This window comes from Plodia interpunctella, chromosome 19 (genome assembly GCF_027563975.2).
Source record: "Plodia interpunctella isolate USDA-ARS_2022_Savannah chromosome 19, ilPloInte3.2, whole genome shotgun sequence".
Classification (NCBI taxonomy): domain Eukaryota; kingdom Metazoa; phylum Arthropoda; class Insecta; order Lepidoptera; family Pyralidae; genus Plodia; species Plodia interpunctella.
In genome coordinates, this window is record NC_071312.1 from 8,649,361 (window position 1) to 8,673,565 (window position 24,205).

At 35.7% G+C, this 24,205-nt stretch overlaps 1 protein-coding gene and 1 pseudogene across 2 annotated transcripts; both read right to left on the reverse strand.

The window, feature by feature from the left end:
* Nucleotides 1-2,115: 2,115 nt before the first annotated feature.
* On the reverse strand, nt 2,116-12,508 carry LOC128678140 (UDP-glucosyltransferase 2-like; annotated as a pseudogene).
* A 979-nt stretch (nt 12,509-13,487) lies between these two features.
* Nucleotides 13,488-23,607, reverse strand: LOC128678139 (UDP-glucosyltransferase 2-like). Of its 2 annotated transcripts, none has more exons than XM_053759480.1 (9): nt 23,392-23,607; nt 18,927-19,078; nt 18,051-18,141; nt 17,182-17,371; nt 16,448-16,645; nt 15,827-16,046; nt 15,293-15,512; nt 14,396-14,615; nt 13,488-13,990 (listed from the first exon to the last, which is right to left on the reverse strand). In XM_053759480.1, the coding sequence occupies exons 2-9, from the start codon at nt 19,071-19,073 to the stop codon at nt 13,723-13,725; spliced, it is 1,554 nt and encodes a 517-aa protein (XP_053615455.1). In that variant the 5' UTR covers nt 19,074-19,078; nt 23,392-23,607; the 3' UTR covers nt 13,488-13,722. The 2 variants fall into 2 exon arrangements, with proteins under 2 accessions (XP_053615455.1, XP_053615456.1); XM_053759481.1 differs by lacking the exon at nt 23,392-23,607 and adding an exon at nt 20,041-20,173.
* Nucleotides 23,608-24,205: the final 598 nt, after the last annotated feature.

Below are 24,205 nucleotides of genomic sequence, written 5' to 3' on the forward strand. Positions count from 1 at the left end.
TATATTAAAATTTTAGATACAGAAACAGAGCAGGCAGCTCGACTGCTTCGCTACATGGACGCTCGTCCGCTGAAACACCGCGTGTGTCGCCTGCTGTACGTAGACCTCAGTCTGCCGGTGACTGTGTTTAGCTTCTGCCTCACCTACATGATTGTTCTCATTCAACTTACATATTAGACGAGTAGATTATAATAATAATATGATCATTGTAACTCTAAATGCTTCATATTAATAATTAATTTAGCTATTATGAGTGTATACTTGTAATTTGAAGGTTGACGACCATAATTCACAAAAACATTTTTTGTATGTTTATGCTAACAAAAAAGTTTATCTAGGGTTATAATAATTAATACATACGTACACTCATAAAGATTGGTTGTTTTCTTTACATTCTCTCTGTGGACTGGACTTTGCTCGCGCGCGTCTTCAATGTCATCAATGTACACATGAGCAAATGTTAAATCCATATACAGATGACTGTATATGGATTTAACAATTTTAATGCTACTGGTCTCGAGGGCTCTGGCGGTCCCACGCGAGCTCAATCGTCGCTTAGGCTTCACGTCCACGATCTAGAAGGAATAGCGCTCTATGGACAGTTGCAACAAGACTTGGAATGTATGTTTTGATACAATCTTTCTTTTTATCGAATGTGTTATTGCTAACACTTGTGTTAGATTTTATTCAAGTTAAAAAGTATCTATGATTGAATAAAACCATTGTAAAGTTTACTGGTAAATAAATAATATGGTCATTTTATACGAAAATTGTCGAATCTAGGCAATAGGAATCAGGCCAATGAACTGCCTGCAGCACAGCACTGTCACTTTAGTAAACATATTAACATATGCACGTAATCCTTAATTTTTTAAATAGTTACTTTTAATCAATATAATTTTTAATTACTTATATATTTTTTTTATCAGTTTTAGTTTGGTGTTCTGTACAACGTAAGTAAGCATAAAGTTAAAGCAAAAAAATGTTAAACAATATAGTTAAAACTCAATGATTATTAACGCACATACGTATACTGAATAAGAAATTACTTTCTTCCATTAACACTTCATTATTAATAAATTGATTACTTTTAGAAGATTGATACGACACATTATTGTTTTCGGGTCAAGTGAGGCTAACACGTTTGATTAAACTATTAAAAATATATTTTAAAAATGACAATTCTTGTACAGCCTAAAAATCGAGACGATGGAAACAACAGTGCGAAAAAAGATGTTAAAATTTCCAAGACAATTTTTATTTTATTCCTGTTTATAGAATGCTGTTTTGGCTTTAATTTTGGTTTTATAAAATTAGCGCGCAAAGAATTTCAGACAATACTCAAATGTTTTAGCTGTTTTTCAAATATCGTCATGGTGGCCATTTTATTTACTACTTTTCTTCATGAATCTTATCTAGTAATGATGTATTATAGTTTTGACATTTTTACTTATTGCTTTTTCTTTATAATTAGCTTGTTTTTAAAATACAACTTGTGCGACTTTGTGTTGGATATTTGTAGAATCTCAGAAAAAGTATCAAAAGACTTATTTATAATTATTACTGTAATTATAACATTTCTCTTGTGTATTGTTAAGATTTTCGGTTTGGTGTATAATTGTTATGCTAATGAATATTGTTTAACAAGTGATCTACCGAATTATTTGTATTATATTGCATCGGGCGGTGTGGACTTGCTATCAGCGGCGACTATAACAATACCATATTGTTCATACGTCTGTGTAAGGGAATTCAAAATCTCTCTCAAAAAATCATATGATTTGGAAAAAGCAGTTAAAGAATATGTACATATAGCTGATTGTATCGGTCGAATAAAACCATATTACAGTTTACTGGTAAGTTATTATGCAAAGTGAGAGTGTTCAATATATTTCATCATATAAAAAAATATATATTGTAAAATTTATTAACTTATTTTTAAAATCTATCGAAGTAATGACATTTCAATTATTTAATTTCAGATAATCCTGGAACTGTTGCTACATGCACCCAAACTTATGTTAATAATATATTATTTAATAACTATAGTTAAATCTGTTGTAAGTTTATTTATTGTGTTTTTCAAAATGCTGTGTATGAGATTAATCAAAGTCGGGCATTTAAAGAATTTTATTCATTAACTTTGTTCACAGTTTATAGTTCACATAATGTATTTTCTTGTACAGTGACTATATAGTCACGTGGATATCAACGGTGACATTACAATTATATAAGTAAACTTAGTTTAATAATTCCGTTTCTTGCAGGGGTTACATATGTCCTTAACAATATCTCCATTCATACATGTATTGCATACTATAATACAGCTTGTGACTCCGTCACTTCTTGGGGAACTGATAGACAGTGAAGTAGAACACATTAAACTTATGCTTAATAATAGTTTGATCAAAGAAAAAGGTACTCTTATTTAAGTCACAAAGTAAGCTTATTTTAATTACTTGCTAAAGTCAACTAAATTTCATAAGCGAAGTGATAAATAATCATTGTTGCTAGGTTTATTAAAAAAAAAACACATTTCAGATGCAGAATCGAAAATTCGCCTTCTTCGTTATATGGATGCACGACCATTGAAATTCCGTGTGTGTCGCCTACTGTACGTCAATCTTAATCTGCCGGTGGCTGTATTTGGCTTCTGCGTTACTTATTTGATCGTCGTCATTCAACTTACTCATTTGGACCAATAGATAAATAAACATACAAGCTAATTATACAAGCTAAAGATTGCTTGCAAGAGATTCTGAGCAATACGTCCGCATTTGCTTCATATAATTTAAGTTTATTTTTGTTAAACAGCTACAATGAACTATGTACTTCAAATAAATTTATATTGTGCACAAGATTATCCGTTACAACATATATAACATACCTTAGTTTAATTTCTGATATTCTATTAAATTTTTAATTTCGATGTCTGTCTAATCATATATCTTCAATTTTAAATTCTAATGTAATATCTATAATTTAAGATATGCCCATTATACGGCATATTTAGCTGCCTCACAAATCGAAACTCAATCAAAACTTATTTTACTAACACAACTTTCTGTTAACCTAGAATCATGAAATTTGGCAAAAAATACTTTCAATACAGTTGATAGAAAATCTGAAACCTCACACACTTTTGAAATCTCTGATTTCAAAATTGTTCATTTGAACTTATGAAGAAATGAACTTATCATTTCTCTAAAATCATACAATCAAAATGCACCACCCTTTACACATTAATCCTTTAGTAATTAAACATAACCTAATATAAATCTCAGCGCACTCCACGTCTCCCATCAGTAAAGATTATCAACAGTTAAATCCCGCATTAAATTACCTGTTCACTCAACTGAATGGTCTAGTCTGGTACTAACTTTATTTCGGACCACCCGACCCTTCAAATCCCTATTTAATGACCAACCTTTGGTTCGTTATTACCGTTTAGGTAGACGCATTTGATATTTAATTTTAAATGTATATAAGGGGTTGATTCCTTTAAATCTAATTCATTTGTTTCCAATTTCACTTCGTCAAACCTTATTGGCCTAACTTTACAATGCACAATTACTATCTAGTCTAATAGATTTTTCTGCACTGTTATAATTTAGCCTGATAATTGTTAGCTACAATTTTAGAATCTCTTTTGTAAGACGTCCTAAAATCTTTTGGAATTTATTTCTTTAGACTTAACTATTAGTTCCATAATATTTGCAACTGTTGTATATTTTGTTGCTGTCATTGGCATATACGTCAATGTCTAAAGACATTGCGTACAGTTGCCGCCTTTTCACGTAATTCCAGAGACTGCAGCCGAGGCGGCTATATTTAAGGATAATGTTTTAGGTTACATAGTGCTACGTGCAGTATTATTTACAATCTTACAACAGCGACAATATTCTCATATCAAATGTATGTATGTAATAATAATTTCGAAATGTACTACAACAGATTAAAACCTCAAGTCGTCAGCAGGGGGTGCACGGGGGGTCGAGGGGCGGTAGCCCCCCCGCTATAAAAAAAACATATAGATAACAAACCAAGCTGTGTCGGTTAGGTTAGTATTGTGAACACACCAAGCGGAGCGAGCAGAGCTTCAAACTATGCCAACAAAAGTTAAGATGGTTAGGTTTGGATATGTATCCAAAAAGTTAGGTTAGATTGGGAATAGCTTTGGGAATAGAGGGGACCAGAGGTGGGGTCGCGGGGTTTTGTCCTCCGCGACCACAGCGCGGCCGTGGCGCTGAACACGGTGCGGTGAAGGTGAGGAAGAGGAGAGTCGGTATGTCTCCCGACGATCTGTCCTCTGCGGCCGAAGGGTGGCTGCCTCTGTATCGAGCGCAATGTGTGGGTGTCACCTTCCTATCACCTCTTGCGCCCGTACAAAGGCAGACTTGGGTGCCCTGTGGCACCCAGGATTTTGTTGTGTGTGTCCTATGTGTGTTGTGTCCGCTGGTCCCTTCAGGACCAGTGGTCGGTGATGCCCGCTCCCCCCGTCAGCTTTCTGACTGGTGTGCGGAGTGGGCTTGATGGTCCGCGCCACGCTCGCGTGGCGTAAGGGGCGGGTGGTTAGCACTTGTGCTTGCTGCCCGCCCAGGTCGGGGCCGAAAGGCCGGCCGGGGGGGCGTCGCGGTGAAATGCCTAGCGACCGCGTGACGTCCCCCATAACGGCAGCGTGAAAACGCCCCAGGGGTTTAGTGAGTAGGCTGGGCCGACTAGCGGCCCAGGAGTCCCACACTCAGTGCGTAACAAGCATTCCCCTGGGTAAACAAAAAAAAATAGATTGGGAATAGCTTACTCTTACTGCATGATGGTAGATAAATAAAGATTATTGCAAGAATGTAAGACATCCTAAAATCGAAAAAACAATAAAGATTAGGCGTTATACTTTTGTACTAAATTTTTTATAATTAAATCATTATGAATTAAAAATAACTAGTTGTTCGCCGCGAACGTAAACGTAAAATGGAGACCTCGCGAATACATTTAGTATTCGCGAGGTCTCCATTTTACGTTTTTGACATAGTTAAACCTTTTTCAAAGTTACAGTCTTTTGTCTTCTGACGGCAGCGCGTGCCGTGTTCAACAATATATAAGTGCCTACATAAAATAATTTGACGTGCGTATTTATACGATATTTCAGAATCTATTCTTCTAATTTATGTGCTGTAAAGGACAACATTTATCTTCATGAAATTATCTTGATGATGAAATAACTTTTAATCATAAGGATTAATATCATTGTGTAGTAATAATTGTCAAAATGCAACTTTTAATTTACATTATCTTTTTACATATAAAATGACTTATAGTTACTTAATTATAAATGATAGATGTATAGTGTCGCGGTTAGTTTATAAGTGTTCATTGATATGACTGAAAACTAATTTATTTCAAAACAAATATATGCCTATAGTAAACTCGGATAATGTAGCTTTGTAATGGTGAAATAATTTTTGAAATCGCTTTGGTAGCTTCGGTGATCACCTCGCGAACACAATATTTTTTTTACAAAATTGTGAATATTTCAAAAACGGCTTAACCGATTTTGTTGCCCCACGAACTTAAAAATTCTATTAGCAGATCCTACATACCTTTTAAATTTCATAGAAGAGTTAAAATGTGAATGTGAAAATTATAAGCAAAAAGTTTGTGCACGAACCTAAATTAGTAACACAAAAAATTAGGGAACCAATAGAGACCCGTATATTAGAAGTATATAGGAATCAAAATATTACAAATTAATACATAATAGACAAAATTATTTTTAATTACTTTAATATTGGCAATCAGAATAACGAAGGACAAAAAAAACTAAAGAAGACGAGCTAGCGTAACCATATGAGATAAAACATTTCCATACACCTTCCTGGCTTGTCCCATACTAAGTGACAAGATATGTGTCGTAAAACCAAGCACACAATGAGAAACAAAAGATACTTATTAGCTTTGTCCCGTTTCTTCTCGTGTATACTCTACTCTGAAATACGTATCTACGTACACTCCACTACGTACTTTCCGATCGAAAGATTTGACGATGTATAAAATTCTTTGTCTACGGCAACAACGCTTTAAATACTATGTAATGTAAAAATATTTTTATCAATAATTAAGTTACATTACTTGTGTAATTTAAGTATTAATACAAACACAATAAATTTACAACAAATACCTATGAGTCAATATCTATCTATTATCACAATCTAGTCCTTCTTCCTTTTCTTGTCCACTGGTTTCCTGGAGCAGCACAACTTTACGACAATCTTCTTCAGCATGTACACCACCAGCAACAACAGAGCAACTAGATCTAGATACAGCTTCTGATAGAGAGGCACGTCCAAAGCCGGTGACCGGAGATGCGGCGCGCCTCGCGTCTTCACCACGTGCTCCACCCAGTGCACCAACTCCTTGCCAGGGTGGATGGGCCTATCGTGGTATACTAAAGATAACTCCTTCACCTTCTCTGTGTAACTGGAAAAAAGAAGGAAAACATGGATCAGTTGAAAAAAACGCTTAGGATCGTATCGTATAGAGAGGTTAATAATAAAAGAATAAATAGAAATGGAGCTCCACGGAGAAAACTCTAAACCAAATTACTACACTTAACATTTGGAGCATTAAAGATATTATATATATCGAAAAAAATAAGATAAAACATAGACTGGAGCTTAAAGTCATAAATTTTAACTACCTTTTGTCACGTAGAAGATCATCAATGGCAGCTTTCAATTTATCCTTCATAGTGTATGAAAGGTCGACTCTCCTGGCAAAGCCTTTCTTCACAGCTTTGTCGATGTTATTGAACTGATCCGCGAAGACTGGTATTCCGATAATGGGTTTGCCGAAGTGGACAGTCTCCGTGGTGGACAGCAGGCCTCCGTGGGTGATGAAGAGGATGCAGTTGGGATGGGCTGGAAAAATGGCAAACAACAATTCTAATCTATAATTTCTTATCCCAAAAAAACACTGTTTCTATGGGAAATTAAAGCGGGTAAAGCCATTTTAATAGATCATAATTAACTGAATAAATGAATGATTAATAAAATAGTTCTTCTTCCTAGCATGACGATGGCAATTCTGCTAATCCTCTATTAGATATTAAAGATATTCTTGCCAGAACCTTCTGATGAAACCATCGTCATCAGAAAGGTCATCAAGCACAGGTTCGTAGTAAAATAATGCAAATAATGTATTAGTTTTATACATAATAAGTACTTGGTTAACCGAGCTCAGCTTAGTATTTCTGTTAAATGGTATTTTAATGAAAATATGGAAAAAGCTAATTTTCCCCATCCTGGGGCCTAGCTAGATCGACTTTTTGCCTCCGTATATCACAAATGTCAAAAACTCGAGTACAAATATATACATATTGCTCGTATACATACAAATATTGGATAGGATTAATTGTACTGTACCTAAGATGCTTTGCTGTGGAGCCCAGTGTACAATATGTACATTCGATGGTAGATTTGGCAGTGCCTCTTCAAATTTCCACAGAACAGTTTGCTCCAAACTACCCAATACTTCTAACAGATCTCTTTTAATTCTTTCCGGTAAATTCTTGCTCTTCAGATTGGACCCCATGCTGAAGTAGATCAAACCGTTCTTGGCGTTGTCCAAAAGTTTCTTTAAATCCTGTGGACGATATTTTGTTATTTTAGGAAGATTTGTAACAGAAGCTAAAATGTGTACTAGGAAATAACAACAAAATACAATTTCAAATCAATCAACTATAAATTACAAAGTTATTATTAAATGATTATGAATCATTATCGTTCCTTCATAGATTTGGTCAAATTATCAGTTAAACTCAAAATGATTCTTCTCATTTCTCCCCGATTGACCCTTGACAAATGCTAATTAGTTTGTAGCTTTAAGAAATCCATACTTACATGCAAACATGAATAGGAAGTCACTCTTTCCCGGGGTCAAACATAGGCAGCAGCAATTTTAAGCGGAGAAGATTGTTTTTCAATTAAAACTTAAACTACTTCAGTTAACTTACCTCAGGCAGAGGTTTGACAACAGTGTCGATGTGGTAACCAGCAATTGGGATATAAGCCTGAGGCAGGACTTACCCAGGACTAGCGACGCGTTGTATTTCACATCTTTGAAAGAGATCATTGGCTTCCCTCTCTTGATAATGTAAGGGCCTAGCAGCTCGTCAAATACTTGGTTTTGGAAGCCGTCGAGGTAGCTAAAAAGACATAACATTTTACAATAAGCATACAATTTATTTTTCATTTCCTCAACGTCATCATCAACCATGTTTAATGGCCTCACTGTTGGAGCACTGGCATTCTTTATGAATAAAAAGGATGGGCCATAATCATCACATAGAACCAATGCAATATCACTGTATACGTAAAAGAAATGCAAGACCATTCCAGAGAAGTACATGAACAGTTCTTTCACCCGAAAGGGCGAAAATTTATTGGTTGGCAATCTTATCTCGTTCCCATTGATGAAGCTCAGGATCAATCAGAGCATCTCCACGATTAAAACTACGATAATACGACACTGACTACGATAATATTTAGCCACCAAATTGGTCACACGAATCCCAATGATCCCATAATCTCATACTAAAGACAGGTTAATTGAAAGTATCTTGTTTTTTTCTTGTGACTTTAACGACATCAGATCAACTGGTTGTTGGATGTCCCGCGCTGCGCTTACCGGTAGAAAGCTTACCTTTTTAGGACCCTTAGAACGAAGACCTACCAAGGAAATATTTTTTTGCTACACTTACAAGAATTGCAAGGCCATTCCGGAGAACTGAAAGAACAGTTCCTTCACTCTGCTGGTGAAGTCGAAAGGTGGCACGCTGTTGGACTGGCAGTCGGGGACGTAAGCTGGGTGGGTTTGCTCGTCGATGAGACTCAGAATCATCCAATGTGGCTCCACGGTCGACACCCAAATGAAAGGGGCGTTGAACAAGTAGCCTAGGCTGGAAACGACAAAGTTTATCTATAGGTGATGATAGTGTAGATAATAGCCATATACTGATAGCATTATGTTTCTAAGATTTGACCCAAGCCCAAAGTAATATAAATGCTTATGATTACTATAGGTAGGATTTACTTTTTATTAGAAGTTGGGAGATGAAAAAAAATGTAGAAAGGAGAAGTGGTACTTTGAGTGTGAGTTGAATTAATGTGAAAATGTGTTTCTTTGTCGGTCTTTCACGTTAAAACGGTGCAATGAATAGGGTAGTTGACTAGGATAGAGAAGATAAAATATATTTAGGATCATTATGATAATTCATAGAGGTAACAATACAGCTGGATATTATGAAGATTGAAAGTTGGTTGGAAAGTTTGTCTTCTTCCGTTTTCAAAAAGTATGAAATTATAAAAAAAAAGTCAATCATAATAAAAAACAAAAATGTTCACCGCCGCAAATGTAATATTTAATGCTGTCGAACAAACTTGCTAAAATGTCCGCAAATAAGTTATCTTTGCGAATATTTTAGCAAGTAGTGACGTCACTTGTTCATTTCATTTAGTGTGGAGCACGAGACCAAAAATATATAATTTTATTTTCGTCATATATTTGAAAGCGATGTCATTATCACATATTTTTTTACTGGTGTTTCTATTAACATAAGGGCCTTCAGTAATTTGTCAACTAGTTTATTAAAGCAATTTTTGTATGGAAATAATGGATTGACTGAAGAGTGAGAAAGGCTACTTTTATCCTAGTTATCCAAGTTCACGGTAATCCTAATTCTTAATGAAGATATAGTATTATAAATTGTTTAATGATTTATAAAGCAATAAAATTGAACTATAGATAATGAGTTTAAATTTATTTTATCATCGAAATCTCTAATAACATATCTATTAAAGTGTTTATTGATTAACTTGAATTACCCAGAATATATTTCGCTGAACATCCACTCAGCTATGACAACATCGAAATTCTTTGTGGTATCGGCCATCAACTGCACAAAGTTAGGGTTGGTTAGAACGTCTCGGTTCATCGACTGAATGACCGTGAGCATCGTTCCGAGGCCCAGGCTGACTGACCCTTCTAGAAGGGCTGTTACGTTCAGAAGTTGACCTGTAAGATATTTTAATGTAAATTATTTAAGGGAAAAACCGAAAAGGTAAAAAGAAACGAATATTCAAAGAATCTGTTTTATTTAAGAGCTTTGATAGTTTCTTTCTCAACCATCAGGCGTTGACGCTCAGGATCCGCTTTCCGACTATTTTTGGTCCACTTCGCATAGCCTCTTTCAATATTATGTAACCATCGGAGAGCATATCCTCTAGCACGACACAAGTCTTTTTGGGATTGGCCAGACCACGCGGAAGCGACATCGCCAGGTATTTCCCCATCTTTTATATTTGTCGAGAGAAATTACAAAATAGTGTTATTTTATAATTTCTATGTGCACAACATAAACATCCAAGACCCGGGCCAATCAGAAATAGATCATTTTCCATTATGACCCGACCGGGGATCGAAACTGGGACCTCTCGTTTCAGAGGCGGCACCGAAGTCGTCAAAATTTATGGTCTTTATAATTTTCTTGACTCACTTGTCTTTTCAAACTGCTCAGGGTTGCTGACATTTACTTGGTGGAGATTTGAAGGTGCATTCTTCTCAGGGAATGCTGTTACATACGTTACCTGAAAGTCAAGGAAATAATTAAATAGGAAATACCATAATTTGGAGCCTTTCTCAAAGGAAAATTAAGATATGTATGTATGTAATACTAGCCGCTTACCCCGGCTTCGCTCGGGTAAAACCATAATAAAAAGTAGCCTATATCACTCCTGAAGGTTTCGCCTGTCTCTGTGCCAAATTTCATCAAAAGCGTCCTAGAAGTTTTAAATCAAAATCAAATAATTTATTCAGAAATTAGGCCTTCACAGGCACTTTTTCACGTCATATTCTAAATTAAATAATGTTTACCAAAGCTACAAACTACTAGCATTTCGGAACGACCACTGCTGAGAAGAAATGCCCAGAGAAACTCATTCAAACAGTGTTGGTCCCTATTATGCCAGAAGGGCTTACCATTTTTTAAATATAAATTTATGTTTTTTAGTTTTATTCATTACAAAAAAAAAACAAAAACAAATCTTTTCTCTTTATAATATTAGTATGGATAAAATCCACAAACGCACATTTGTTCATGGGACAAAAGGCTGCGGTGAAGTTTGTTGCGCCGCTTCTTCACCTGCGCTTTGGAAATCGGCGTGAGATTTTCAAGTACATTTTTATACATCAATAAACTTCACTTTGGTGTCACTGAACCAGAGGAGTAAGAAAGTGATGTATAATCTTCCTAAGTTAAATAAATAATTTTAAATTTGAAATGTTATGTAATTGTTCAAATTTTATTTTCTCTCGACGTTTGGTCCCTTGGCTCCACATCTACTTACATCATGTCCCGCCTGAACGAGATGATGAACTACTCCTTTGCCCAGAATACCGTGGCTCTTGCTGCCCATCGGGAAGATTACCAAGATCTTGTATCCGTCGCACACGTGCGCTAAAGCTATGGCGGCAGCTAGCAACCTTATGAGACTGGCCATTTTCTACAATAGATGATAAATAAAAATTAAATTAAAAATTTTAAGAAACCCTCGACTGCATGAAGTTGCATTTAAAAATCACTCACGTTGCCTTTAAACACAATGTAATCAACTCAAATAATTCTAACAGTTCACACACCACCAATCACTGCGACAGTGATACACAAACCGTATCAATATAAGTACAACTAAAATATTTAACGTACTCACAACTGATAAACTGATAAGAAACTCTATTGCTGATAACACTATTCTATTTAGAATATACACGTATAAACAGATAAAAAATTACTGAGCTAATGTAATCGTCATCATTATACAGCTAAATGGGAATGAGAAATCAAAAATTGTTTTGATAATCATATCAAATTATCAAAACAATTTTTGATTTCTCATTCCCATTTAGCTGTATAACTGAACTGTCATCGAAATATTGCTAAGTCTTTAAACTGCTGGTCGTTTCAATCTGAGAGCTAATTTATTTATTCCCTAGCTTTTGCCGGTGGCTTCTCCCGTGTGAATTTCTCTGCGAAAGCGGAACAGACATTGATACTCATTCAAACTTATACCATTTGGGGGGGGGGGGGTTGATTTTAGTAGTCTAAAAAGTAGTCTATGTGTGAACGGGGATTTTTAACTAAATGTACCTACACTAAATTTGATCAAAATCAGTCCAGCGGAACAGACAAAGCCGGCGACCGAAGATGCGGCGCGCCTCACTTCTTCACCACGAGCTCCACCCAGTGAACTAGTTCCTTGCCTGGAGGCACTGGCCGGTCGAGGTATGCCAGTGACAACTCCTTAGCTTTCTCCGCATATCAATACATTATAAATATATAAGGACAAATCACACAGATTGAGCTAGCCCCAAAGTAAGTTTGAGACTTGTGTTATGGGATAATAACTCAATGTTTTATAATAAATAAATATATAGACAAACATCCAAGATGCGGGCCAATCACGACGATATTTAGAAACAATTGAAAATATAATGATTTTGTTACTAGTCGCAATATCAAATATTAAGATTTCCTATAAAAATATGTACCTAGCCAAAATATTGGTCATTTGAAAATCTCACATGGCCAATAAGTTATACAAGTAAACTAATACAAAGACAATTTTCAAGCAGTGTTATGAAAAATCAAAATATTTACGACAGTAAACTAACAGGTTCTGTCTTTGGATGTAAATCACAATATACTAAAACACTCGTGTGGTTAGGTAAAAACGGTTCGTCTGATGTCACACAGTCGTATCACTACGTAGCAAACTGTAACGTACTGTCGAAATAAGTATGACGCAGCAGCTGCGCCGCGCCGGCCGGTTCCTACAATCACGATATACGATATAATAATACATAATATCACTATAATCAAACTGATTTCAAGGTCAAATCTACCTGACGCTAAGTATTTGCGCTTGTGGACTTAGGGTCAATTTATGCAGTTTATCGCAATCATTAATTACTAGCTGCGCCCCAGGGCTTCGCTCCCGTGGGAATTTCAGGATAAAAAGTACCCTGTGTATATTTCCAGATTATATTCTACCTGTGTACCAAAGTTCGTAACAACCCGTCCAGTAGATTTTGCCTAAAATAGTGACAAACACACATACATCCTCACAGACTTTTGCATTTATATTAGTAGGATATTATTTGGTTATGGTATTAAATATTTTCTATACTAAATTCATAGACATTTTTATGAGATTATTATCAAAAGTCAGTCTTATTCAGGGACAAAAGTCTGAGAATATCCTTTGGTAATGTTGTATTTATTTGTTTTATTGTTTAAGAACTGTTGAGTGTTGTTTTTACAGTTCACTAAATAATAATATCTTACAGTCAATGGTTTACCACAGGGTGTTCTGACGCTCATACATTATATTAATACTTTTTTCGTACAGAATAATAGAGAATTAAAACTACAAGTATGTGTGATTTGTTCATATATATTTGTTATTATTTTATTTTTATTGTCTTATACATATAATACAAAATAAAAAAATACTGGCACTTTGTTCTTACTGCTACTGAAGAGCAGCAATTAACTTTTTGATTTACTTCGTTACATTAAATAAATTACAACAATCAAATTCACATTAAATCTCATATACACAAATAACACCAATATTTTTACAACTATTTGATCACAATTACTCATAAGCTCTAATCCTTCTTCCTCTTCTTTTCCACTGTCTTCTTCGAGCAGCATAACTTCACGACAATCTTCTTCAGAATATACAACACTAATAAGACGAGGGCGAGCAGATCTAGATACAGCTTCTGGTAGACCGGCACGTCCAGTGCGGGCGAGCGCAGGTGCGGCGCGCCGCGCGTCTTCACCACGTGCTCCGTCCAGTGCACCAGCTCCTTGCCAGGGGCCACTGGCCGGTCGTGGTACACGACTGATAAGTCTTTCGCTTTTTGTGCATAACTGGAAATAAATGGAAAGAAGTTTTAATAATCTGCAACATTTTTGAGTTCCGACCCAATATTGACATGCGATCTTAGATCACTTAATCAATTTTGTCGTTTGCGTGAGAATCGGCCCCAGTACAATGAAATGTAATCTCTATAACTAGTCCACAAACATTCAAAAATAGAGTCTAAGAAGAGTCGAGTAAAAGAGAGAGAGAGAGAGAGAGAGTATATGAGACACATCAAGAGATGTATTGATAAGTTCAGTAAAATACATTATTGATCTAAAGTAGCATTACAGTTGCCACAATCTAGTAACGTTAACTACATTGCTGTCTTTCTATGTTAAAACTAAGATAAAATAAATAGCAAGAATAACTGAGCTTTAGTGATATTTCACAAGATTTTTAAATAAACTTACCTTTTGTCATGTAGAAGATCATCGATAGCTGCTCTTAACGGGTTCTTCATGTCATAAGCAAGATTGACTCTCTTAGCAAATCCCTTTTTGACAGCCCTGTCGATGTTGTTGAATTGATCTCCGAACACTGGGATACCAATGATGGGCTTGCCGAAGTGGACAGCTTCAGTTGTGGACAAGAGACCACCGTGTGTGATGAAGAGAATGCAATTGGGATGAGCTGAAAAAAATAAAAGAGTTTATAGTAAAATTTCAATCAAGCATAGCTTTATTCTAAAACTTAGGTGTGAATCGAAAACTTTTTGACAAATTTATAGATCTAAAATATAAAATGTAAAGCATTATGTATCTTCTACAGATTTATAATATAATCAGTATATCTTAAATTTGTCGTATTTCGCGAATATATGATTCTGAAACTCATCTCCGACAAAGGTTTCCCTGCCGAATGAGCCGCCGACAGAACCTAACAACTACGAACGTTTCGCCGACAGAACGATCCATTCATGGGTGTTTTGACGACAGAAACTTTCACCAAATTCGGAAGGATCCATCAACAAAGCTTATATTCCGAAGGCTTATACGTGACTTGCGAAGCACAGAATCATCTTTTTGACGGACAATCTGTCCAACTGTATATACACATAAACTATATATACATATAAACTACAAGTTTCTCAACTCAAGGGTACTATGGCTTCGTTTCCGTGGACATTTTACACATGATTTTGACCCCGATTTCTGACCCTAGGGAGATCTTTACACACTTTCTTTCACTAGGGTGCCCCTTGAGATAACATAAACTTTCTTTGCTGTGGCTCTAATACACAGAGAATATCATTATAGGCATTAGTGCGTAGTTAAACAAATGAAAAATTTATTTGTGTAAGTACCTACCTAAGATGCTTTGCTGTGGAGCCCAGTGTACAATATGTACATTCGACGGTAGATTCGGCAGCGCTTCTTCGAACTTCCACAGAACTGTTTGCTTCAGACCACCGAATACTTCCAACAAGTCTTTCTTTATTGAGTCTGGCAGCTCTTTGCTTTTCAGATTGGACCCCATGCTGAAGTATATCAAACCATTCTTCGCATTGTCTAAAAGTTTCTTTAAATCCTGTAAGCAAAATATTGATTAATTGTAATTTGTGAACGGTATACTTAAGTTATGCTTTATTGTAATTCTGTAGAAGCAGTATAATATCATTTATGTATGTATCTACATATAATTCATTCACAGCCGTTACGCGTTGCAGCTAACGGTCTTCAATTACTGAAAGTATTTGTAAATCGACAGATGTGTGAGTGAAATATTAGCCATGTATTAACAACTCACATAAGTACTTTTATCCCTAACATCCCACTTATCGTGAATACTGACTATAAAAATCCCTTTAAAGCAAATTATAACAACAACAATTTTACACTTACAGCAGGCAAAGGTTTGACGGTAGTATCAATGTGGTACCCAGCAATGGGTTTATAAGCTTGGGGTAGCCTGGTCGCCTGTCCTAGAGACACGTGGGAGTTCCCGAGGATCAGTGAGGCGTTGTACTGAACCTTCACGAAGGGAATCAAAGGCTTCCCTCTCTTGATGATATGAGGACCAATCAGCTCTTCAAACGCTTGGCTTTGGTAGCCGTCGAGGTAACTGAAAAGACGTATTAAAGAGTTACAGTCCAAAAAAAATAGACAATCATGTGCTTACAGTAAAGAAATGTTTCATAAAATAGTTGCCACTGAATCATGGTCTGTTCAGTAAATAGTCTTCGAAGTAGACTAATTTATAGACGAAATCGCAGATAACGAACTTGAGTTTGATCTGCAGTCGAGTCCGATTTTATTCGTCCAATTAGTTAAAATTTAAAAATTAATTGGCAAAAAGCATTTGACATGTATTTATAACAAACAATATAAATAATCTATAGACATTGCTAAATAAAGTCCAGAAAATCACTTATAAGTTTGTATTTCAAGCGAAAAAGTTCATGCCGTCTAATCGGATAGAAAAAGTCTGACCACGTGGCAAGAGCATTGAAAAATTGTACTTACAAAAATCTAAGAGCCATCCCAGTAACTTGCAGGAACAGTTCCTTCACCCTACCCACGAAGTCGAAGGGGGGCGCGTTGTTGGACAGGCTGTCGGGGACATACGCGGGATTGGTCGCCTCGTCAATCAGGCCTAGGATCGTCCAATGCGGCTCGATCGTGGACACCCAGATGAAGGGACTGTTGAACACGTAGCCTAGGCTGGGAATGGAAGATTAACCTGTAAATTCCTGAGCGGCCCGTTTTGAATCGATCCTATTGTTGTTCATTGTTTTTATTATCTCCAGGATTGAAGGGTTAAAGCGTTACAAAAAATAAGATAGGCACGTTATAAATGATTGTACTTACATAGTTTAGGAACACATAATAAGAGCTGTGTGCCTTAGCTATAACAAAAATGAAAGAAATATTTTTCACTATTCTCACATAAGTCAGAATATCTAGTTATAAATTCTTCTATTTATATATTGTATTCTTCTTCTGTAAATGGTGCAATAAAGAGCTTATCTATCTATCTCTCTCTCTCTCTCATCTATTTATTTATCTAAACTATTAATCACTATTAATCTTACGTGAGTAAAATTCCCAAAAATAAGGTATTTGATGTCTTCAAAGAAAAGTCTACGGTAAAATTTGTTCTTCTCCTGTGTTGTTAAGTCGCCAGTAGACTTAGTTTTAAGTGCATTCTTGACATCAATAAGTTTGTTGACTGATTATGTATTTTTAAATCATCATACCCAGAATAAATATCGCTGAACATCCACTCGGCAATGACGACATCGTAGTTCTTCGTGGTGTCTCCCATCAGCTTCACCAAGTTGGGGTGTGAGAGGACATCTCTGTTCATCGACTTGATGAAGTCTATAAACCAGCTCATGCTGAGACTAGATTCTCCCTCCAACAACGCTGTGACATTTAGTACTGAACCTGGTAACAATTTGGCGTGTATAAAAGAGAGTTCATTTTACCATGACCCATTGCTCAGTCGTGCTCCGTTGCGACGACTCAGCACGACGTAGCTCCGTCTTTAGGTTTCAACATTTACGTATGTCGTACAATTTGTGCGTTGTTCTGCGTTGATCCGTCGACAGAGCGCAACGGGACAATGGGCTCTCACTCTTGTCTAAGTATTTTTATGTCAGCTTTGACTCTTGATAGCTCGGGGTCCACAAAAGCACAGATTATAGTCTAATCTGAGCTGTTATGGCTGAGCTGTCTTATCATTAGAAAATACTTCCAGTAACAAAAGTGTAGGACAGCTTCATACTCTGCCGAGGAAGAGAAAAAGCCAACAATAGTGTTCCCAAATATTCGTCAGGCAAGTGGCAGTTTATAAAAATTGTATAGTTATTTTTTACGTTGACTGACTTTGCGGCGTCACAACCTCGAAACCGAGAACATGCAGATATAAGAAAAAGAGTTGAGGTAAGTCTCAACATAGTATAAAACAAAGTCGCTTCTCGCAATCTGTCCCTACGTATGCTCAGATCAGTAAAACTACGCAACAGATTTTGATGCGGGTTTTTAAATAGATAGTGTGATTTCTGAGGAAGGTTATAGTTTTATCCGAGCAAAGCCGGGACGGACCGCAGAATGAATCACTCACTGTGCTTTGCTTCATCTTCAGGGTTACTGATGTCTATCTGGTGAAGATTCTTTGAAGGATTCTTCTCTGGGAACGGGGTGATATAGGTCACCTGTAAAAATGTGTTTATGTCAATTTTTTATACTATACTATCTTTTGCCAACAACTTCGTATGTGAATAAATATCCGTTTCCCGTGGGAATTCCGGGAAATCCCTTCTTAGTGCATACGTCATCTCTTCTCCTACACTATCATAGGAACACACACCAAATTTCAGCTTTCTATGCCCATTAGTTTCGGCTGTACGTTGTCAGTCACTCACTCAGTAACGTAAGTCTTATATATATATATATATATATATATATATATATATATATATATATATATATTGATGGTTGAAAACGCTTTCGTCTCGACTTAAAGTCGGTTTTATTCGGATAACCCGCCTTGAGACCCTCAAGGAGGAATCCCTTCTATATAAACATTAGATATAATAATTGAGGTGTGAAGGTGATGGTTATATATATATATATACGGGGTCACCGGTGCGTTGCCGACTTTTGAATAAAAAGCGATAATCTTTTCTTTTAAGGCCGCAATGTCAAAACTATTAAGGAACACCGCTGACAAAAGTATTTAATAGTACTGCGCTGAAAAATGGACTGTAAAAAAGTGCTAGAATTTCTCTTATATCCTTTCATATTTTTTTCTTATATCCTTTAATCCTTTTTCTCTTATATACTCAATCTGTGTGATTTGTCTGTGTATACCTATGTACTAACTAGTTGTTGCCCGCTCTCTAACTATCTCCACACCGTTTGCTCCGTTCTGACGTGAAAGACGAACAAACAAACACACTATCACATTTATAATATTAGAATAGCTTTAATAAATCACCTCGTGGCCAGCCTGCAGCAGATGGGTGACCACTCCCCCACCGAGGATGCCGTGGCTCTTGCCAGCCAACGGGAACATCACCAGAATCTTGTATCCGTCACAGTATGAGAGTACAGCTGCTAATAGGAGCCATTTGAGACAGGCCATTTTTCCTGGGAAAAAGAAAAACACTTTCGTAATATCTTTTCAAGTCCTTTGTTGACTGGAATGGAACTGATTTCATGATTTCTAGAAATACTGAAGAGGTTTTAAGTGAAGTAAAGAACTATAACTTTTGTTGCTCGTCACCTTTACCGCTGTGTTTAGTTTACCAATGTACCTAATGTTAATAAACTGAAATAAATTTTGAAGGTTCGCTTATCATTCATTTTCTGAAATATTGTTGGTAAAATCTTTAACATCTGAAAATCGTTTATGGAAAGTGAATAAACGAGAAACGTACAAACAAAAACCTTTTTTCAATCGAAATTGTGATTTAAATAAACAGGAAACAACGGACTTAAATAACCACTTAAAAATAGTAATTCTACATTTCTCGATTTACATGACAATAAGGAAAAAAAACAATAGTTGAAAACTAGACTTAAAAACAAAAAGAACTTAATAAACTAGATAAATTGTGATTATTCATAGACTGTAACAATGCAGCTGGAACTAAATACGAAGATTTAAATTTGGTTGGAAAGTCCATTTTCAAAAAGTATGAAATTATAAAAATAAATTTAACCATCATAAAAAACCTAAATTTCATATCAGTGCATATCAGTATGACTATAAGAGACGGTTCCAACACAGTTTCAAAAACGTTCCATTGTAAATCCACATACCAACTCGAGTTGATAAATTAAAAAATAAAACGGTCCAGTGCGAGTTAGATAAAGATTCCGTGCCAATTTGTAAGTCTGTATTTAGCACACATCGGGCAGCAGAGTGAAGTCACTCATCTTCCTTATTTACATAGGTACTCGCGTAATTTGCGAGTGCCAGCCACGGGTGGCCACCCGACGAGAGGGCAGCGAACTCTTCAAGGGTTTATTGCATGCTGGATATAATTTGATACGTTTTTCACAATAGTAAAACTAATGAGTTTTGAAATTATTAAAATAATATTTACCTATCCGACGGCCACAACAGTTAAATCAAAAAATTATATAAATCTATCTACCACTTTACTAAAACATGTTATTATCTTCAACAACTAACTGCAGTTGTGGTTATCAGAAGTGTTAGTTATTAACAGACCTTACCGATACGAATAATCTGCAAGATTTCGATAGGAAAATTGTCTTATCGAAATGTAAGGCGCCTGGGTATCTATACGGATATGATTGTCAGTACACGTAGTTGCTTTTTAGGTTATAAATTGGAATTCTATTCTACACGTGCGTAGTCTTTGAGGGAGAAACATCCTAATTTTTGAGAGAGCGTGAATCCGGTCCTGAGAACCAGTTTTGAGAAACGATTCCCGAGATCAAGAACGGTAAATCCATGAATGAGTATCGTTCCTAAAAGGAATTTAGGAACGACATCTCACCTTGCCTTCATGGCTTAATCCGATCTGAATCTTTAAAATATGATTACGGAATAAGTACCTACAAAATATATTTTATTAATATATTTTTCAGTGTATGAACATGCATTTACGACAAGCCCGTTCAGCTGACCAGCCAACTTTTATAAGAGAAAAAAGAAAACATTTTATTACATATTATATTTGTTTTCCGCCTGTGGTCACCACATCCCATAAACGCATGCAAGACTAGGGATATGCATTGCATAAAAAATATCCCTGTAAGCAATAGTCTAGAGACGGCATATTTACTATTATAAATTCGCTATTACAAATACCTATGGGTGACTAAGTCCAAGGATGGTTGTTATAACAATACTTATTATCTAAAACGGTTAAACAACTGTCAGGTTTAGATTATAGGTTGTGTTGTAATCATTATTAAACTATTAGCTTATGGCTTCGCCCGCGTTTGTTTCGTGTCAATAGCTCAGGTTCTAAGCAACGTGTCGCGATTAAACCTATACCAGATTTTAAGTTAGACCATATGCTATACAACTGTGAAAACCGCATTAAATTCCATCCAGCAGGTTTTGCTTGATGCGCGAACAAACATACAGACAGACAAAAATCGGACAGGCGGAAAAAAAAATTGTTTCGGCCTCTATTACTCCCATAAAGACCCGCCATAATCATTTTCCTTTAATATCTCCTATGTACAGACACAGCTAACTTACAGTTTTTATTATATGTAATATGTAAGTATATAGATATTGATTTAGATTATTAAACTTATTAACGTAGGTAGGTGTATATTATCGTCTTCAAAATCGAGGTCACGCTTCAAATTCTTACCATATCCCAAATAACTAGGTATCTAACGATTTTAAATATGATAAATAATTTTAAAGATAACAAGGTTTTATTACCCGACTGCGAAAAAAGAGTTGTGTTTCGCTCGTATTTTGTAGTTGTACCTACGTAGGTATTACCTAATAATGATTTCGAAAATGTGCATCATGCCTTTAAAAAACCTTGAAAAATTACGTAAATTCTCTTTTCAGACGACACGCAGTTAGACAGAAGGAAGATATAAGTTGAACGTGTCTGTGTATCTGTATGTCTGTGGAATCGTAGCAGCCAAAGGGATGTTGATCAAGTTTTTTTTTTATTTGATTTAAATTAATTCCTTGTTTTAATCACTGTAGCTTGTGTTCCCTTACAGCGTATCAACTAGATTGTATTGAAGTGTATTGTTGATATTGAGATAACACTAATATAGAAAGCATATTGCACAACAATGATATTAATGTCATATTGTAGTATATCTGAAATAGGATAACCTCGCTTATCGTATAATGCAATAATTTCATTAATATAACAATTCATTTTGAACTAGCTCCACCCGCGGCCAAAAGTAGCCTAAGTGATTTCACCTTCCAGCCAACTCCACACCAAAAATTACCACAATCGATGCCACGTTTTGACGTGAAAGATGGAAAAACAAACACACATTCACATTTAACACACATTCCTAACTGACTACGGCCCGAGGCTTCGCGCCATTGAGAATTTCGGGTTAAAAAGTACCCTATGTGTTATTCCAGGGTATACCAAATTTCATAACATAACATTTCATTCAGCCGTGTACCAAATTTCATAACAATCCGTGCAGTAGATTTCGCGTGAAAGAGTAACGAACATAGACACACACAATACACATATATCCTCACAAATTTTCGCATTTATAACATTAGCAGGAAGTAAGACATTATCATACTATAGTGTGTAAGTGTAGGTACGGATTAGTGGGAGAGGAGAGCCAATCGGTTTAGACGTGTTTCGTATCGCTCTTAATAATTTGTTTTCGGACAAAACATCACGCGGTTTACCGGAAACTATACACGTTCAGAAAGAGTAATTCAAGTGCTTAGAGATTCCTAATATAAAATCTATTTAAAAAAGAAGTATCTTTGACTTCAATTATTGTAATTCTACTGTAAACCAATTGTCGGCTACTGTTAACGTTATAATTATGGTCTATAACATTGGTTACCATAGGACAGGCGTGTTGGCTAGTGTGGGACCAATTGTATAAACAATGTAGCTAATTTATTTTATAGTTAATAAAATTTCATTTCATTAGTTAAGTGTTAGGAGATTACAACATTGTGGTGCTGAATAAAAAAAAAACTGAAATTGTAATTGGGTAGGTACCTAATTTTTCACAATATTGTATAATTTATTATGATTTTACCTGAGCAGAGCCGGGATGGGTCGCAATTGTTTTATAATTTTATAAACGCTATAAAGACGTTCTTATTTTGTCATACATAAGAGTTGTTGTTTGTTATGACGAGATAACTACCAGGTAGGTGCGAGGTCAGGGCAGGTCACACATTATCTGGTAGGTATCTGCTACTGTTGGTATATCACTTGAGTCTTTGTTGACCTATGAATCAGACAGTTTCTGAATAACACATGTCTGTGACATACGGACGGACCAGACAAAATCACTAATCCAAAAAAAGGTTGGTCGTACCTATTATTAAAAGGACATCTGTACGTAGAAATGTCCACCAGGCCTGAAATCAAGCACAAGATCACATTGAATGGAAGACCCTAGTCAAAAGCCACCGATACACGGTATGGTGGTCACGACTCACGACCCTCAGCCATTAGGATATAGGTACGACTATAATGACGAAGGAAAAGGAATTTACGGCACATTTGATTTATAAAGAACTAAATCATTGATTACCTGCTTATTGAAATAAAAATACTGTAGTCTTATGCGAAACATACCTAGGTTAAAACAATTTTCCACTAAGTACGCTAAAGTACTTATTTATTATCTAAACAAATATTTGAGACACGCGCGATGTGATTTCCAAACAAGCTATATCAAGGTCATGGTCAAAAACAACAACTACAAAATATATTTTCGGTCCTTACCTTTTAAAATAAAAACAGGCAATATTGTTTACAAAAAAAAATTGAATATTTCACTTCAAAACCAATTTTATCACAGACTATACAATAATGAATTAATACATGACAAATTATATACACCACTGTCCACAGCAAGCAACACTTGAAGTCTGTCTGTGTATATGGGTCGCGCTTCAACCGAATATAGTACTTAACTATGACGAAGTCACACGAGTCAAATTACTCGATCAAAACTTGTATTCCTTATTTCAATGGTATTTAGACGAAAACTCGAGGAAAATCGTTCTAAATGAGTACTTATCTCAATATAACATGACGTAACTGCAGGTGTGTGAAACACAACATTATTTTTTGTTGTGGAGATTAAAACATGATGAAATACGGCGAAAATTGTTGGGTCATGATGATGTAAATACAAGTAAGCGGTCAGCTGATCAAAGTTAATAAGATTTTTTTAAACTACTTACTTGTTTGCCGCGAATTTGTCCTCGTGAATAAGTACTTATTTAAAAAACGACTTCACCAATTTTGTTACCCCGCGAACTTAAAAATTCCTTGTCCATATCCTTGTTATATACCTTTTAAATTTCATAAAACACAGGCCAAAAACGGTTCGAAAGTTATCGTGTTACAAACAAAAAATGTATTTTTTTCGTAAGTTGATTTATAGAAAAAAGTTTTGCTGGTCTATGTAGTCCGTTCCCTTAGACATAGATAAAAGAAATACATATATTAATTTTATATATGGTCATAGAGGTGCCAAAAAGTGCTATTGATGAAACCATCAATATATTTTAGTATGTTGTTACGCATGTTA

Bases quoted from the DNA above. Each gene is read 5' to 3' on its own strand.
- LOC128678139 (XM_053759480.1), bottom strand. From the start codon at position 19,073: ATGGCCTGTCTCAAATGGCTCCTATTAGCAGCTGTACTCTCATACTGT. The intron at 17,372-18,050 runs GTGAGTGATTCA...AATTGTTACCAG, and splicing joins TGAAGATGAAGCAAAGCACA to GTTCAGTACTAAATGTCACA. The intron at 15,513-15,826 runs GTAAGTGTAAAA...TTTTGCTTACAG, and splicing joins CCGTCAAACCTTTGCCTGCT to GATTTAAAGAAACTTTTAGA.